Genomic DNA, 19,217 nt, shown 5'->3' with positions numbered 1-19,217 from the left:
TCCCAATTTCTTTACAATACTTACTACTGTATAACATGCAAAAATGTTTACAATGTTATTATGCTATTATGTTGTTGTTTACCATTTATTGTTATTGCTCTACATATTGTATTTGCTAATGTAATAATTTTCCATGTTCTGTGCGTACTCCTTTCATTATGCTGCAGTTTATTTCTTTCCCGATTCCATACTAATATGTTACCGTATTTCCCCATTTACACTATACCTTCTCGAAGGCCTGTAAGGTACATGTAAATAAATAAATAAATATTTACAATGTTTGCAGATGACTGTATAGTATATAGGGTCATCAACAGCGAATCTGACCAACAAGCACTACAACACGATTTGGATTTGATTGCCATATGGTGTGAAAAATGGAAAATGTCACTGAATGAGAAAAAGAGTGTCCACGTCACCTTTACCTGGAAGAGCTCATACGACAGCAATCGTAACTTTATAAATAATGCTACTCTTGAACAAGTGTCAGAATATAAATACTTAGATGTATTTTTTTCTGCTGATCTAAGGTGGAACAGACACTTTACTCATGTTAGGAACAAGGCTGTCGGAGCATTAGATTTTTTGAAACGTAACTTTAGTAGCTTGCCACAGAAACTTAGGGAGCAACTGTATTTCACACATGTGCGCAGTACACTGGAGTATGCGTGTGTTTGCTGGGATCCATATGCTACAGAACTTGTAGATAAACTAGAAAAAGTGCAGAACAGGGCAGTTCGGTTTGTCCTTGGCAATTATGACAGGATGCTTAGCATGACAGAAAGCAAAAAAGCATTAAATTGGCATCTTCTTGAACACCGTCTCCGAAATCTCAGATTAAAATTTCTTCATAACATATACCACTCTAATACGGGGATAGCCAGGTTTTTGTATTTTCAGCCGCCCACATATGTTTCTAAAAGACGAGATCACAAATTAAAAATATGTGAGATTCCTTTTGACCCTCTATTGCATGAATTATGAAAGTCATTTTTTCAGCTTTCATTATTGATTGAATGAACAAACATGACTGTAATAATAAAGATAAAGCTTTGTGCCAAATATGGCACACCATGAAGATGGCTGAGCGCTCTTGCTGCCATGGGCGGAAAACAAAGCTTCGCGGACGGTGGCCTTTTAATGTGATGTGGGGAATGAAATGAAACAGTTGTTTGCTGCGTTCAGGCACAGATGAATGTTTCACTTCTTCTATCTTACCAACGACTTGTTTGTGCAAGGTGGCCGCTTACATCTTTGTTTCTTCTCGTCAAATTCTGGCCAGTGGCTGACTTGGTCAGATCGGTCGTCTTTGGGTGGCATTGCGGCCGCTGGTCCCTGTGCTTTTTTGACTTGAACATGGAATTCGATGTCCTGACTAGAAGTCCTTCCAGGTCGCTAGTTGGGTAGGCACTTGTTATGCGAGGTAAGGCATTCTGCAATTTCTGCTTTTAATTGAGCCGGCGGTAGTACTTGTCTCCTCCTAAGCTGCTCCTGCACCCTCGTGTACAATACCCATGCTGTTAGTACCGATAAGTCTAGCATAGGCGTAAAAATTCGAAAGTGCCATTTCTTCGACATCTGATATGTATGCAGTAAATTCCAAACAGAGAGTCCAGCAGGTCGACACCACCCATGTGCCTGTTATGGACATTTGCTACGCTGGGGCAATCAATTTCGCGAAACACCTTGGCGGAGGTAAACCAGCGCTGAGTCTTTTGGACTGGATCTCTCCCAACAAAGCTCGACAGAAATGTCACGGCGCGGTTGTCGTATCAACGCACACACGATAACTCTACGTCATCTATCGCGCTTGTGAGTGCCTCTGAAGCACCACTTCCTTTACATTTCAGTTCCTTTTCACTTTTCAGGCGGCTGTTTGGTAGACAATTCGCCCTCACCGTACCGATCGTCAAAATTACATCTTGTGATAGAGTGACCTGCAGCTTCGGGCTATTGAACAGATGGCAGCACGTTACCATATTTTGTATTTCAAGTTCATACTGTGCCAAATATGGGACACACCGATTTCGGTTTCTCTGCTGTAGTTGCAGGCAAAATTGAGAAAACTAGTAACTGCCTTGAATTGGCGAGGCCAAAAAATATGCCAAAATAATTTTTCTACGTTTCTGCGGTCGAACTTTTCAGAGAAAAAAAAAAAAAACCAATTGCTCGTGTTTGCCCCCTCCGAGTTTCACGTCGCATCCCAAAATCTACTTCACCTCTGTTTTGCGTATCACTCAAGAGATGGCAGCACTTGCCCATAATAAGTGCGCATAACTACGAGATTTACTCTGACGGTATCACATTCTCAACTGGGAATCTCACACACGCGAAAAAGAATGGTAACCGGTATGTGCCAAATATGGGACGCCATGCAATAGAGGGTTAAAAGCGACGCTTTCCGCTACTCTTTCTATGTTCGTACTATAAGAGACTGGAATACTCTACCACCTGACTGTCTGTATTTGTTCAAATGATGATTTCTTCCATGCTTTATGAGTGTAATTCTGAGTGTTCATTTATATGAGTTGTACCCTCCCTGCTGTAATGCCTGAATGGCGAAGCAGGTACCCAATGAATAAAATGAATAAATAAAGAAATGTTTCATTGTCATGATTTTGTTTACATTGTTGCACCTTGTTAAGCAGCAATTACGAGCATTATGTGAAATCATGTGTGCAAGAAATGCAATGTTGAAGCAACTCTTGAGTTTAAACAAAGCAGTAGTAAGCATGAGTGTCTGCTATTTAAAGAAATCCTGCTCCAATAAGTGCTTGACATGTCTCGTTTGTTGCTATACGTTTCAATATGTACTATACAGATTGCTGACGACATTTCAGTCGCTGTGTATCTCGTGCTGCTCTTGCGTGTCACACATGAACAGACATCTTCAGCTTTGGAACAATGCATACTGCACAGTAAAATAGGCATTGCAAAGCAATATTCAACAATGCAAGATTGGTTGCCATTCACCTTGGAAATAACCTTTATTTAAAGAAAATTCCCTGGCGAGACAATATTCAAAAGCACAGTGAACAAAGCAAAAGAGTAACATAATGGCAGATGGTTATTTGTCACTGCATGTGTATCTGCCATGCTCAACATAGACAAATCATGTGCTTTTCACTACTGCAGTATGCAGCATACTATGATTAGCCACATGTGAGCACACGCAATGTGTTATGTTGAAGTGCACGGCCTATTTACTTTTATGAAAATAAAAATAAAACATGTTACACCAGCACATGTCTCCACCTCATTTGCCAGCGAATGCGCCGGCGCACACTTTGCAGGTAGGCAATGCGCAAATTTCTGGGCAGCCGAAACACACCAACTATGGATTCACGCACCGCACGGCCTCTTTGAAACAAAGCTCGAGAAGGCTGTACAGGGTGCGCCTGCGGTGGCACCTGTACTTGAAGCGGCACTTGTGCCTGGGCTGGCTCCTGTGCGCTGTCGTCATGTGCACCGTCGTCACCTGGGTCGTCTGGCAGAGGCACGCCTGCTGCAAGGCAGAGGTTATGCAGCGCTGCACAAGCTGCAACAATAGTGGCTGCTTTCTGAGGCGAGTAGTGGAGCACCCGATACCTCTGCAGGCATCGGAAGCGGCTCTTGACGACTCCTATGCACCGCTCAACGGCATTTCGCATTGATGCGTGTGCCTCATCATAGCGCCCCTCTGCCGTGAGGCGATTTGGGTGACCAGGCACAGGAGTCATGATCCATGGCTCTAGCGGGTACCCAGAGTCCCCTGTAAAGTGTTGCACATCAGTGAACGAACGTGGATACATTAAGGCACAATGCAAGAACACAGTCTACGCCAGGGCCCTTTTACAACAGCAGCGGGTCTTGGATTTATTGTTGCAATATCTATCGAACATTGACCTTCACAGAAAGTTGTAAAGAAAGTTCGACTCATTTTAAAGAAAAGCCCAATTTCACCTGTTGTCTCGGCTGCAAATCTCATTCTCGGGTTAAGTTGGGCATGTAATATTTATTTCATACTCGTGGTTTTCTGCTCCGCTCATCCCATTTGCTTCTCCCTAAATGTACATCCTCCACTAAAACTAATTAGCTCTTCTCTCTTCAGAAGTGTTATTTTATAAAACACTTCTAAGGTCTACTCTCGAATATGCTGCCAGTATCTGGGATCCTTACTCTACTTTTCGTACCTCTTCTCGTGAAGGTACCCGAACTCGAGCTACCCGTTTGATCCTTTCTAATCACTCCAGCACCACATGTCGCTGCAACAAAAAAAATTGCAGACATTGTGACACAAAGAAAAATAGCGCAACTTGCACTATTCTACAATATATACTACACCGATCACTAACGTCGATGCCGAAAGTTTCACGCACACGCTTATTCCTTCGTTCCAAGGACAGTGACCAGGAACCAGCTACCCGAGTCCATTGTCACCAACCCTTTTCCATCATACTTGAAAACTGCCATTTCGACGTGTTCTGTAGAATTACACCCCTGCCTGTAACGCTCCACGTGGCATTCAGTGTATTGAAATTAATAAGTAAATAAACAGAATAACATGTCAGCTGTTGTATACATGCTGGTAAAAATATCTGCCTTCTAAGAGAGACATGTTTCTCTCGATAGTCGCTGCAGGTTCATTAGGTACTGCTGCATTCACAACACATTTCTAGCAAATCACGCTTTCTTAAAGCTTGCTAGGATGCAAAACTATTTGACTGTGTATGTTTTACATGTGGAAGAAGCACTGCTACTTTAGGTGCACTTACCAAGCAAGACTTCTCCATGAAGTAACAGGCCACGAGTGAGGCGGCGGCGAAATGCAGAATGCCTCCAAACGAAATAATCGTGGCACGATCCCGGAAACCGTGGGTCAATTGCCAGGATATTCAGCTTTGCATCACACACCTCGTAAGAGAAAGCAAAGAGAAGGTGTCAATGTCACTGCAACAAATATCTGGCACAAACTTTTGCTTACAACACTACTTGCCAATCAGTTACTGTTCAGTCAGCCAACACAATTACAGAAAAGGAGATATCAACATACGCAGTAGGCAGTTGAACTAATCATCAGCATGATAACAATGTCATCTTAACCTACAAATGCAATGTTGGCATGTGTACATGTGCTCATGTATGGCGTGCGGTCACAACACAATGTGCAAAATAATTCCTTTGGTTTCTTCCGTCCATATTGTACAAGATTCTGCTAGAGAGTGCCACCTGTGTTTTTTTCTTGTTTTTCCAGACAAAGTGCCTATTACAAGCGAAAGAACGCGGAAGTGGCAGCATGTGCCGTATTAACAGCTAGAGCAAATGGGTGTCCACACATTCTCATTCTCCCTCACACCATTTTCATTGATGGGATGCTCCTTTTCACGTTTACAGTCTGTTGGCCACAATGCTTTAGTTTTACGTCGAATAAGAATCACAAGGGCTCGTCTTCTGTTAGGATCGCTCGCAGACGAAGACTCCCTTCACTGCTACGGCGTCTATTCCGGTTTAAGTCGCGCGTAATGTGTTTACATTGTAGCATCGAAAAGGCTATTCAACTGTGATTAGAGAGCACTGAAAAAGTGCGGCCGGGTTCTATTGCCAAGATCAAAGTCGTCATTACACATACAACACAAACGCTACTTTCTCGAATAGGAACGCAAGTATTACCGGCAATTGATGAAAAATAACGAAACGAAGTTTTTTACAACGTGCACTCGCGCAATCACATATCGAAAATATTTGTCAATGAACAATACTCACGACCATGCAGTTGAGGGCGTAATACCCTTTACGGCTCCAGTACGATTCCGTTTCGCCGGGGCCGAGCTTCTTAGGGCGAACGATGGCTATCAGACTCCCGTCCACACATCCTAGAACTCCTGGAATTTTTCCACGGCTAAGAAAGCCTTCCTTGACGGCGGCTTTCTGTTGCGCCGTGGATGGGAATCTAACCCATCCTTTTTCTTTGCCCACAACCGTAATGGCCTTGGCGACGGCTGTAATGATCCGGCTGACCGAAGGCTGCGACAGTGCAATCACTTCTTCATTCCCGACGCACTGTTGAAAGCTCCCGGTGGCAAAAAACCGCAGCGCGCACAGCACTTTCATCGTAGTGTCGACACCACGAAATCTTTGAGGTCCGAGATGTCCTTCCAGCTCATCGCAAAGACGTCACACTATGTCTTTGGAGGGCCTAAAATGCCTTCGAAACTCTTCTTCGGCCATGCCGAACGCGTCGCGTCGTTGCCTCTCGTCGCGTCGTTGTCTTTCGGCACTCCCCAGCAACACAACCAAAGGAGCCGCCATTGCCGTCTCTGTCTCGTCTCGTCTAGGTGCCGGCTCGTCAGCTGGCGCGAGATTAGCCGGCAGCCACGGTTGCCCTAGCAACCCTCGACATCATGCTCGCCCCCGCGCGCGACCCTCGAGAGAACCACTTCTCCGCGGTTCCTCTCCTAGCAGGGAACCGGTTCCTTTCCAGAAGATTGGCAACCTGTGTGACGTCATCAAAATTTGTCGTCCCGCCCACCAGGGATGACGACAACGAAACGCCGACCAATGGCAACAGCCCAAAGGAACCGGTTCCCAAAGGAACCGCTACAGAATACGGCCCCAGTGCACCTTCTCATACAAGATCAGAAATAAAATTTGCATGTCGAGATGCGCTGAAACCATTAACGCGAGCTCGTAAACTGCTCACTTTCGTCGCCGCACATGGCGATCTGGTAACGAGCGACAATCAGTAGCGCAAGCAAATTGGGCAGTGCACCACCTGTTTGCTTGAACAGTCGCCGTAACTTACATTGCGAAGCAATCGGGTGACGCAAGGCATCTGCTGCCGCAACCAACACAGCGACATGGACTAAACGGCATTTTAGCGTTCCCGCCTTTCCAACCTGCACGTTTCTTTTTGTTCTTTCGGGGGCCGCTAATGTGTAACTCATAGTTGGTGCCCCACATTCTCAATGTGGGCATCACCATTTTGCAGCCAGTTTTGCAGGCCTTCCCACCTATGTGGCTATCAACTTCGGACCATGTAATAACGTGTGCTGTCTCCGCTCACGCCACATCACGGCCGATGAAGGCCCACAAGCATAATTTGCCGGCGGCTGCAGCAAGAAATGTCGAATGGGGAGAGCACCAATTACGGTGCATGTAAATTGGGAGTCTTTGTCGCTGTGTGGACTGCAGGAGCAGATGGTTACCTCGGGAGACTGTTGCCCATGCAGCTAACCAGATCGCCACATCGAAGAAACAGAACACGGCGACCATTATCAAACTAGACTGCATTCAATCACCGCATAAGGTTCAGACAATACACTGTACATTGGCTAAGATCCATATGACAACAGTGGGCATTCACGCACTACAAATTGCATACAGCTTATTCAGCTATCCGACTTCAGGCACAGTGCTTGCCTACGTCGCACATGGTGGTCTAGTAACGAGTGACAACCAGCAGCACAAGCAGATTGGACATTGCCCCACCTGTTTACACTGACAGTCACCGTAACTTGTACTGCGAATCAATCGGGTGACGCAGGCACCTGCTGCCATAGCCAACACAGCGACATGAACTACCCGGCATCCTAGTGTTACCTCCTTTCCTACATGCAAGTTTCTTTTTGTTCTTTCGGTGGCCACTAATGTGTTGCTCACACTTGGTGCCCCACCTGCTCTCAATATGGATGTGGTCTGTTTTGTGGGAATTGCCATTTCGCAGCCACTTTTACAGGCCTTTCCACCCATGTGGATATCAACTTCATACACTTCAAACCATGTAATCATGTATGATAGTCTCTGTTCACGCCAAATCATGGCCAAAGAAGGCCACAAGCATGCTTTACCCACGGCTGCAGCAGGAAAGGACAAACAGGGAGCACCAATCACACTACATGTAAACAGGGAGTTTGTGTCACTGTGTGGACTGCAGGAGCAGGTGCTTACCTCGAGAGGCCATTGGCCAATACAACTGAACAGGCTGCCACATCCCAGAAATGTAACACGGCAACCATGACCAAGTGGGACAACATTGAAACAAGATTATGCAATCAAATCACTTCAGCATACTCTAACATAATGCTCAATCTATACATTGGCACTATGCATTGGCTACGATCTACATGACAACAGTGAGCATACACACACACGGGTTGCTTGCGACACATTCAACCGTCCGACTGTAGGCATAGTGCTTGCCTTCGTCGCACACTGCAGTCTGGTAACAAGCAACAACCAGCAGCGCAAGCAGATTGGACAATGTGTCCCACATGTTTGCACCGACAGTCGGCGTTGAATATGAGCAGCTTGCATTGTGAAGCAATAGGGTGATGCAAGCATCTGCTGCCACAGCCAACAGCGACATGGAGTGCCCGGCATTTTAGCGTTACCGCCTTTCCAACCTGCATGTTTCTTTTTGTTCTTTTGCATGCCACTAATGTGTAACTCACACTTGGTCCCCCACATTCTCTATATATGGGCATGGCCGGTTTTGTGAACATCACTATGTTGCAGTCACTTTTGCAGGCCTTTCCACACATGTGGATATCAACTTCATACACTTAGAACCATGTAATTATGTATGAGAGTGTCCGTTGACGCCAAATCATGGCCGAGGAAGACCACAAGCAAAATTTGCACACAGCAGCAGCAGGAAAGGACGGAACGGGGAGCACCAACCACGGTGTGCGTGTAAATTCGCAGTCTATGTCACTGTGCGGACTGTAGGAGCAGGTGCTTGCCTCGAGAGACTGTTTCCCAATGCAACTGACCAGGCTCCCACATATGAGAAATGTAACACGGTGACAAGTACCAAGTCGGACAGCGCCGAAACCAGATTCTGCAATCAATCACTTCAATGTAGCTTTCACAAAAACACAGGCTGTCGAGCAAGAATAGCAATCCTGAATGAGACTAGGAATTCAATATGGGAATGAGAAAGCTTGCATTCAAGAAAGAAGCCACTCTACCTTGCAAGCATTGAAAGCCAAAAACATTAACAAAAGTTAAATGCTACATAGCACACAGTGTAAAGGTTTATGCAAGACACACGCCAATGCTGCATCAGCTATTTCAGGAGAGGAATTGCACATGGCAACATACACTAGAAAGAACTGCTACACATATGTTATGCTACTAGACAGTGACTGGCATTAAGTATGAGCAAAGAATCGGTTGACCTTTATTGTTTGTATGAGGAATAGGAATGATCTCTAACAAAAGTGTGGAATGAAAAAGCTTGCATTCATTGAAACAAAATTATACTTGGCAAGAACTGGCAGGGCCAGGAAGCTCACTAAGGAAGGGCAAGCTGACAGAACACTCTTAGCCAGCGTCATCTGTGCTTATTCAGAGGTTGCAGGTACATCTGAAGACAAATAATTTTGGTTGTTGAGGTACCTGGATGACTCGGCCAATATCCGTGCTGGTGGAATGATGGCGTAGGCTCTTTTCACTCTTGAAACAGTCGTCCGTAGACTTGATATCTCATCCAAATAATTCTGGAATGGCTTCTTTGTTTGTGGTCTTGCGAATTCAGCTCCAGCCCCTTCCTGTTGGTGTAGATGGGGGCTCCCGTGATGACCAAGATGTACTTGGCACAGACTCTGTTGGGGCAGAACAATGGCACATGAGATACAGCAGAGATTATCCAAACTCATGCAGTGTTTTCTTTTATGTTCGAACTAATTATGCTGAACTGTAAACATGAACAAATGTTCATATCATCTGCTACAAACAACTGACATGTATCTCAAGACTAGCAAGCCAATACAGCATATATCAAGCATATTTATTTCTGAACCAGGTGTTGTTTACCTTGTAGTAGCAGCCAAAGTCCACACAATGACCTTGTTGTTGCAGGCAGCAGCTTCTGTTTAGTGCATGGAGTGTGTTGCTTTATACTGGTGCCATCCTCATTACTGCATGTCTGGAACAGAAATTATGACTGCATCAGAAATTGAATAGGCACAATTTTGCAATATAAAATGCGTAAAGGTGCGACATATACATTGCAATGGTTTGTGACTACAGAACACATGTAAATGTACACTGTTTGTTCTAGGGTGCTTAAGCAGCATGGTAAATAAATATGGTTACTCTCTGTAAAATTGATGTCTGCGTAACTACAATGCATGTCAACAGCTTAAGTATTATTAAGATCACAAATAAGTACATTTGTGCGCTCGTTTATACACTACAGGAGATCACACTGCTGATTTCGCAAGCAAAGAGATGAAAGACATGAAGCTATTAGAAATGATGCATTCTTTTTGTGCATGAACGTGATACACCGCTTCACTACTGCAAAAGTAGATGTCCTGAGGTAAGCCAAACTGAACAGCAAGAACATTTGGAACCAACAGGTACGAAATATGGGTGAATTATCATGTGTGCAACTGTTTAATACATTAAATTCAGTACTTTAGCTTCAGTTTATCAAAATGTTATTCGGTTCTGTGAACGAAAGAAGTTGCCGGCGGACTCGAAAAAAAAAATATATTGATAAGGCAACTCAGGCACTTATGGCTACGGCTACAACGAGATGAAAAATGTGACGCGCGTTCCGATATCGTTTCTCTTTCGTGAATGTGTGTATAATGATGGCCTCGCAACTGAAAGTTTATTTCGGAAACAGCAACGGAGAGTCCTGACTGCCCTTATGTAATGCAGCATCTAGTTCGTTAACTTACCTCCGCCTGTAAGTTAACGAGACGAATAAATTACATAGCGATTGAAGCAGTGATGTTAAACGACTCACCGGTATTGCTGTCCCCAGTTGCAGCAGGACCCGGCTCCCATTTCGATGCAGACGTGTTCCACATGGCTCACGACTGAAACCTAGCTTTCAGGCTTACACCCCAAATTAAATAACGCGAGACATCGAAGCGCAGTAAACTGGTGTTAGCACAAAATAACCAACCAATGTACGAACCAAGGAATCCGTACCTGCCGCGCACGCGAACATACCGGTAAAAATTTTAAATTCAGGCCAGAGGTCACGTGGGAGGTCGATGATGCTGAACGCTATTTTGCGTTTAAAATGACAAAAAACAACAAAGTTGGTAATGAAAAGTACAATGTAAAATTAGGAGTTATAATTTTGTAGTTTTTATCATGCAATAAAAACGCTTCGTTTACTGTTGAAGAAAGTTGGTAGGTTAAAATTGCGCTTACTACGGCGCCTCTAGCGGGAGATAATGTGCTCAACGGGGAACCTTTTTAATTGGTGTACTATGCCTGTTTCTTTAGCAGCGCCGCGCGGTCGATTTTTTCGCCCTCTGGCCATTTGTTGAACTTGAGAGTGTGCGGGCCCTGACGGCGCTTTATGTCTCGGAATGCTCGCACACATGCTAGCGTCATATATGTGATACGTGACCGCCAAATATACCCTCCCTCCCTCTTTCCTCCTATCGCTGGCCCTGCTCCCGGAATGCGGACGCATAACTTCAGAGATCTCACTTACGGCTATGTGATATATCCACAGTGGTTCGCTTTGTAAAGCATAAAATAGGTGGCTAATTAGAGGCCGTATAAAGTAATCACCCATCCCGAGTGGTCGCTGGGGCCAAACAATTACACGCCTTTTGTTAAGAGGTCGCCATTGTTAGCTCGCTCAGTGACGACACGCTCGGTCGATGCGGCTGTCCGAAGGAGCAGAATCTTGCTCTTCTTCGCGCTTTTAATTAGCTGCGCACAGTTCTCTAATCAGCGGCTCTCGGTCACGCGGCCCGCAGCGTAACTCTGTTTCATCTCGTGCCAGTAATTAAGCGTCGGGTATAATGTAACCGCTTCCTTGTGCGTTTGCGGAGAATGAAACTCGTCTGCAAACAGACGTCTTAACGACGTTTATCTACGTATGAGCGGCGCTCGCCCGTTTGCTTTGCTGAGCAAACGGAGGTATCGTTCAAAGCGTATCATTATCGGGTACGGACACGCTGACGTAATGCGCGATGCCACCTTGAGACGATCTGTGCACGATCGTGCGCGCCAGCATTGCGCATATATAGCAAAAGCACGGCTAAATGTAAACGTATATAAAACGTGTCGCGTTCCCCACTGGGACACTTCTGATTGGACCTGGGCTGCAAGTTCAGACAACACGTGTAAAGCAATTCAGCAAAACGAGTTGGAAGGTGGACGGCTGGGTTATGTCCCCGATGTCAGGATGTCGTCTTGTAGCGGGTTCGCTTTTAACGTTGACTGCTTCTTTTCGAAGTGTTTTGCATTCGGGTATATCGTCACGTTGTAGTGCCGGTGACGAACCGGACAGCATAGCAATAACTGTAAGTCACGAAACCAACTCCTTTGTTTGGCGATACTTGTGCCGCCGAAAAACAAGAACGTAACTCTCGAAGCACAAGGATGGGCGGCGAAGCACAGTCGGTGATCGTCGAACACCTGTGGGCCCCATAACGTAAAACTATTCCAATCTGCTTCTATTGCTATCTCCGGACGTCAAATTTACGTAACCGCCGATGTTAGTAGCGTCGGCCGGTCACCCGCAGCGTTGTTTGAACCACCCAATCAAACGTTCTTCTCGTTTATAGGAGGCCACCTTTTTTTTTCAAAGCAGAAAGCATTGCCTGTTTTGACAGGTTTTTCTTAATTGGTTGGCTGATAAGAGGCGAGGATGATGAAGAAGTGGAGAGGGTGTTTGGCTGGGCCGGGCTAGCGCAGTGAAAGCGGATAACCGGATGAGGAGGGTGGTACCGGCGTAAGGTACCCGCTACCCATTGCTTAGCTTGCTGTGGCTGGTCGAAAATCACAGTGGCGTTCAACCGGAAGGGTACGTATGCCGCTAAAATGGATTCTAGGCAAAGAAGAGTTGGCAGAGCGATGTCGTATGCGCGCCGAAAGGGCTCAACAACCTTATACTGCAGCGTAATTTTTTTTTATTATGCGCGAACAAGTCCGTTCTGCCGGGCAGCTCCGATTAGGCAGTGTCGGAGCGATTGGTAGGTAGTCGTCTTATATTACTTTCTGAACGGGGCAGTGTCCGGATGTTCCGAAAAAAATTTTGTTAGGAATGCTAATCCGTCTTTGATGCGTAAACTTATAAGAAGCCAACAAACACTGACACCACGGACAACATAGGGGAAATTACTTGTGCCTAATAAATGAAATCAAGAAATGATAAATTAATGGAAATTAAAGTGGATGAAAAAACAACTTGCCGCAGGTGGGAACCGAACCCACAACCTTCGCATTTCGCGTGCGATGCTCTACCAATTGAGCTACCGCGGCGCTGTTTCCCCATCCACTCACTTTGAAGCGGGGAGCTTTGAAGTGGGGAGCTTTGAAGTGGGGAGCTTTCGCGGTTTTCGTGACGCAGCGCGACCGAAAGGCGAAGTGGGCTCAGCCTGAAAGCATTCCAGCCTGTCCAGCCTTCCAGCCTGTCCCTTCCAGCCTCAGCCTGTCCTGTCTTCTTACCTGTGACCGTCTACAAAGCGCAACCAATCTTTCCAAATACAATGAACCAACTTGCCCAACAACGCATTCTGTTGAAAGCATTTGGCCAATAGCTAAGGGCTAATGGCGGAAAAGGTGTGGAATCCCACATCATTATTTCTTTTTTCTTTTGTTCGGTCTAATCGTGCGTCATCCATGTGCCCACATCTTATCAGATGGGGGAAGTATTCGCGGTTTTCGTGACAGACAGGGGAAGCGGGGATAGCCCGCAGAGAAATGGTTGACCAATCGTGGAGGACCGACTGCAGAAATGGAATAGAAACACTTCGTAATATACGACTTACGGTTATAGCGCACCTGAATCTGCGGGTCAAGCTCGTAGGCTATATATATATGTGGGTCTTCTTGAAATCGAGCGCACGTCCAAGGAGGAAGGAAAAAGTGGAGAAGGAAAGGAAGGGAGGTTAACCCGTTTAGCTCAACTGGTTTGCTGCCCTACACATGGGAGCGGGATGGTGGGGATGAAAGATGGAGAGGAGAGATAGAGAGAGCACATAGCACAGCACACACATCGTCAGTTACAATCCGTCACGCACGTCCCAGAATGTACGTTCCAGAATGCACGTGCGCCACTATGAGGTGGTAGGCCCTGGACGGTTTCCGGTTCCGCTCATTAACGTAGTCCGTTAAATTTAGCGAGCAAGAAAGGCGTGGGCCGCGACATCGACTCGCAAGAGTGCGTTAAAATCTAAGCCCCGCAGATTTTCAACGCTTTTCCTCTGTACATAAGAACAATTTTACGAGTGAATGTTGGCTACGTTACACGGATTTTTAAAAATCTATTTGTCTTGAGGCGTAATGCGCATGTCCTTTATCCGAAAACCTAAAAATAGACTTTCCGCCAGTAAAATCAACTTGAAAACGCGCTTTGTGTTCCGGCGTAGTAGACTGACGAGGCTCGTGAGCGGAAGTCTCATGGGGGGGGGGGGGGGGCGCAGTTTGGCTGCAGTTATCGCGCGAGTGAAACCGTTGGCGGGCGAGGTGCGGCGTAAGGGGTTTTAGTGCGGCGCCAGCTGCTACGCCACCTGGCGGTGATCCTCATCATGAAGCGAGCGTTCTGAGACCCCTTCAGAGCGACCTAGCTTGCTATCGCTTTCAATGATTCGTCCTTTGGCGAAACGGCCAAACTGTTTTGTTAATCGGCGCAAATATTCCAGACAAGTAAACACTTTCTCCGTCAGTGCCACAGATGGCGCGCTAACGCACGCCCCCTTTGCCGTATTGTAACTAGCCGTAGCTCGCATACTTGATAGACGTGTACGTGATGTTGGGATATTGAAAGAGGGTAGTATACATAGTATGTACGTACGTCATTCATTGATACTCCGCGACTTCCGGTTTACGGCAGCGCCATCTTGGGAAACCTATAGACCTATGCGCGTGCCTGTTGATAAGGTACCCCAAGATGGCGGAAGGTAGCGGAAGCAGACGACAGCAGCGGACGTGACGTCACGTGCATACTATGTATAGGGGAGACAGCGGACGCGGTCGTAGCTGATATTATAGTGGAGATTAAGTGAATTAAAGAACTGTCGTTGGTGAAGGAGGTCATCGTGGGATGCGTAGAGCAGATTACAAGTGATGCGCTAGAGTGATGCAATGTGTGCCAAAGGGACGCGTGTAGTCGAAGGCACAACGCTCGCCGCATCGCGACAATCTTGGAAGAAAGAAAATCGTGAGCAAAAAAAAAAAAAAAAGCGGTAGACCAGCAGCAGTCAATAAATGTTATTGCATATTTAGACATAGTTATCGATGCCTGGTAGAGGCACGTGACGTCATGATTTACAATATTAATATCCTCGGCCTATTTCATTACGCGTGCGCTGATCACGGCGTGTCGTTGTTACCGGCGAGCCGCCTGACGACGGCACGCAAGCATTCTGTTGACAGGTACTACAGTCAGTTGAAAACCCGGTACACTTTCCGAAGAATCTGCACATTACCGTAACATTGCCTCAGCGTCCCCATCCTGCTCCGAGTGTATATCTTGCACTGAGATGAAGACAAATTGGACACAGCTCATGAATTCTTATTAAGTTTATCTGGTAGACTGGGCGACCGCGAACGACATCTCTTACGTGCTCCTTCTTATCAGTCTTACCCTCGTATTCAGAAATACGCCTTGACATGAAGCCCATGCTTGGCATGTTTTAGATGACGCCCGACGTGAACGCGCCAAATCGAACGCAATGAGCGTCTTGGACACGTTCGCGCCCGGCGTAATCTGCGAGTCAAACCTTGGCTTGAAATTAGGGTGCATTCCTGAATACGGGGGTTATTGACCGTCGCTTCGCCATCCTTCTACTATCTTCATAAAGCATCCGCTTCGACATTCTCAGCTCACGCTGCCGCCTCACGTTTCAGCCTGGTCGCTCTTTTCACAGCCTTTCGATGAAGGGAGAAATTTAAAAAAAAACCGTCTGTACTTATATTTAAGTGCTCGTTAAACAACTCCGGGTGGTCAAAAATTAATCAAGAGCCGCCCACTATGGCGTGCCCTATAATCAGATGGCGTTGGCGCACAAGACCTCGGATATAGAGAATGACCGAATCATTTTTTAGCCTAACCTTTCTCGTTCCCCGAATGCCGAGAACGTAGACACAACGCAACAACAACGTTAAAATAACGATAGCATTAGCGCAACGTAAACCTTTTCCACAGGTTTTATCCCACAAGCCATCGCCTCGCGGCTGCACTGAAAACGATGCATGCGGTGTTGTCTCTCCGACGCAAAAGCTGCGGCGCGCTTTTCTGAGCCTGACCTTTCTTTCCACATGACATCACTAAAAGGCAGCCGTATAAACAAAAAAAAAAGGGAATGTAAGCCTTTCGCAGTGGACTGGCCGAGAGAGCTTCTGTTCGAGAATCCAAATCCGCGAACAGGTCACATTGAAAGCAGAAGGACCGCGAGGGATGACATAGAAGCGGAGACCTGGTTACATATAGCTCAGGAGGACGTCTGGAAGGGATTTGTTTGCTTGACCTGTCGCGCCTTTTGAAACGAAAACAGCGGAGGCGAGCCGACCGTAAGTGCATGAGCGTATACGTCGTAGCACTCAGCGAATCAAATGCGGGGCAAAGTAAGCTTGTCCGAGCTGCTCTATATATAACACACCGTCCATCTTCGTGGCCCTATACACAGGTCGCCGACACTAACGTTGTAGCTCTACCACATCCTCGCTTCGCGAAAGACCGTATGTGACATTTCTGCAACCCCCCCCTGCCCCCTCCCACTTACCTTGTCACTGTTGCTTAACCTGCCAGCGCTGTCGTATACCTCGTACGTAGAACGTATAAGTACACAGCGTATAGGTCATCCATCTTTGCTAATCCAGCCTTTCAGCCTGCCTTGGTGGGCACTTCTGCTGTCCGATTCTCTGGTGGTGGCAGCACATGTCGTCTGCTTTCTTTCGCCTGTCCAGCTTCGTGTGTGTCTGCGCCCCCCTGCGGCGGCCGTAGAACTTCCCGCGGAAATAACTAGAGGATAGTCTGGCGCTGCGATTGTTGAGCTACCATAAGAATGGTGGTTTGTATACTGCATGTATTTGTCTACTCTGCCTGCTTGTGGCTACGGAAGCATTTGCGTGGTTATTAATAAAATTTATATTTCCTAAACCTAAAAAAAAGAAAAAGCATAGTTCTCTAAACACATTAAGTGAACATTGTTCTCGTCGCATGCGCAACCATTGAAGGTTATTCCATTTATAGCGCGATACTTTGTTCAAAATGACCAAATTGCAAAGTCACAAAGCTGTTTGAAGCCAAAATAACGATGTCCAGGCAAATCCACTGTACTGATGCCCGTCATTCTTGCCCGGGCTTAAAGCTCCTGAATACTTACACCAGCGTCGCAGTTCCTCAGCAATTATTTTTTTGCTGATAACTTTAGGGTACTTCTGCTGCTGTTAAGCCTACCACCGTGGCCACGGAAATGCGGACAGAAGACCGAATGGTTCTCTGTAGACTATTTTAAGCAAGCGTTTAGGTGCCATCATCTTGGGCTATTAACGCTGCTGTTTTCTGTCTTTAACGATGAAGTGTACGCTACTACAGCCGATTCGCAAGCATGAAAATAGTTGTGTAAATGCGTTCAGCGTTTCGTTACCATGTTACGTCTCTTCATTTCTAATGAAACATAGAAATTCTTTCTGTAACAGCCCAAAATGGCGGCCCCCATGAACCGAATGTAAAATAATCTATAGAACCTTGCCCAAACAAACCCACACCGATAGCCGCGGCGGAAAAGAGCTCACATCACCGAGGCAGCTGTCACCTCGTCGCATTCTTCCGCTTTTCCCCAACAGTTGGTGGTATCACTCACTCACTCACTCACTCACTCACTCACTCACTCACTCACTCACTCACTCACTCACTCACTCACTCACTCACTCACTCACTCACTCACTCACCCACTCACTCACTCACTCACTCACATACACACACACACTCACTCACTCGCTCGCTCGCTCGCTCGCTCACTCACTCACTCACTCACTCACTCACTCACTCACTCACTCACTCACTCACTCACTCACTCACTCACTCACTCACTCACTCACTCACTCACTCACTCACTCACTCACTCACTCACTCACACACACACACACACACACACGCACACGCACACGCACACGCACACACGCAGAGAGAGAGAGTTGTGGTAACCCGTGCGAGGCCGGACACGCATATGTAGCGCATACTTCGTTTTACGTCTTCGAAACAAATTGTGCCACAAGCGAAGGTTGAGGGGGGACACGTTTAATTGTGGCACAGCCGTACGGCATGGGGTCATTTCGGCGTCCCCACCTACGCCGATATACTGCCTCCTCCTTCTCCTCCAGTCACGTAATAATAATAATAATATATATATATATATATATATATATATATATATATATATATATATATATAATATTGTATCTATCGCGATTTGTCTGATCTACACTGTAAACTAATTTACACGCCCTTTTCACCCTTAGGGGTGTAAATTAGCTTAGAGTGATGTATGTTCTTAAACTTTCTTTTCTTTGATTTCATTTTCCGAATGTGTAAAGTTCAAAGCAATACACGCATACGGTTGGCTGTCAGCATGATGTGTGTGCCACTCTTTTCTGGAGGTGTACTTCGTAGGAGCGCCGGTGATCTGGAATGGGAACTAAGCCTGACGACGCTGGAACGACGACGGAACGATGACGACGAAGCGATAGCGACGGCATGACAACGCAGGAACGATCACCGCTAGGCGTATGGTAAATACGGGAGCGCCGTCATACGTGGGAACGATTCGGCGAGGCCGCAGCAGCGGGAAGGAAAAGGCAGAGGCAAACTTCGCTTTACTAAGAATTCGTTTTAGAAGAACGTGCGGCAATTGATCAATGCTCGGACGCCAATTGCTGCGTTTCGCCTTACGAAACGACCTTCAGAAAGAAATTACCTCTTTCGTGCAGGTCTAACCGCACAACAGCGCCTCGAGTCATCTTACAGAAGTACAAAAAAAAAAACTGTTCAGTCTTACCTGCAGTTGTGAGCAACGGCGCCAAAGTCCATGGCGAGCGTCAAACTGCCTTCACCGCCACAATATTCAACTGCTCTCATTGCGACGCCATTCTGGCTTGTATGTTTGTTACCTTATTTTCGTTATTCAGCGAAGCTCAGAAGTCGCAGAGTGTACTTTAGGGTGGTTCGCGACAGCGGGAGACTATTGGATTATGGGATGGCCAGAGTGGGTTTCAGCCGAGTGCCGACTATAGGTAGACAATGCGTTCCG

At 46.3% G+C, this 19,217-nt stretch overlaps 1 protein-coding gene across 2 annotated transcripts; it reads right to left on the bottom strand.

Moving 5' to 3' along the window:
* Window positions 1-2,122: 2,122 nt before the first annotated feature.
* Window positions 2,123-6,592, bottom strand: LOC140219866 (putative nuclease HARBI1). 2 transcript variants are annotated; one of them, XM_072289895.1, is made up of 4 exons: window positions 5,743-6,592; window positions 4,755-4,893; window positions 4,173-4,244; window positions 2,123-3,751 (listed from the first exon to the last, which is right to left on the bottom strand). In XM_072289895.1, the coding sequence occupies exons 1-4, from the start codon at window positions 6,088-6,090 to the stop codon at window positions 3,234-3,236; spliced, it is 1,077 nt and encodes a 358-aa protein (XP_072145996.1). In that variant the 5' UTR covers window positions 6,091-6,592; the 3' UTR covers window positions 2,123-3,233. The 2 variants fall into 2 exon arrangements, with proteins under 2 accessions (XP_072145996.1, XP_072145997.1); XM_072289896.1 differs by lacking the exon at window positions 4,173-4,244 and having other exon boundaries at window positions 5,743-6,591.
* Between the last annotated feature and the right edge of the window lie 12,625 nt (window positions 6,593-19,217).

This window comes from Dermacentor andersoni, chromosome 8, assembly GCF_023375885.2.
Source record: "Dermacentor andersoni chromosome 8, qqDerAnde1_hic_scaffold, whole genome shotgun sequence".
Classification (NCBI taxonomy): domain Eukaryota; kingdom Metazoa; phylum Arthropoda; class Arachnida; order Ixodida; family Ixodidae; genus Dermacentor; species Dermacentor andersoni.
Note: the sequence above shows the minus strand (reverse complement) of the source record. Positions and strands in the feature narration are given on the sequence as shown.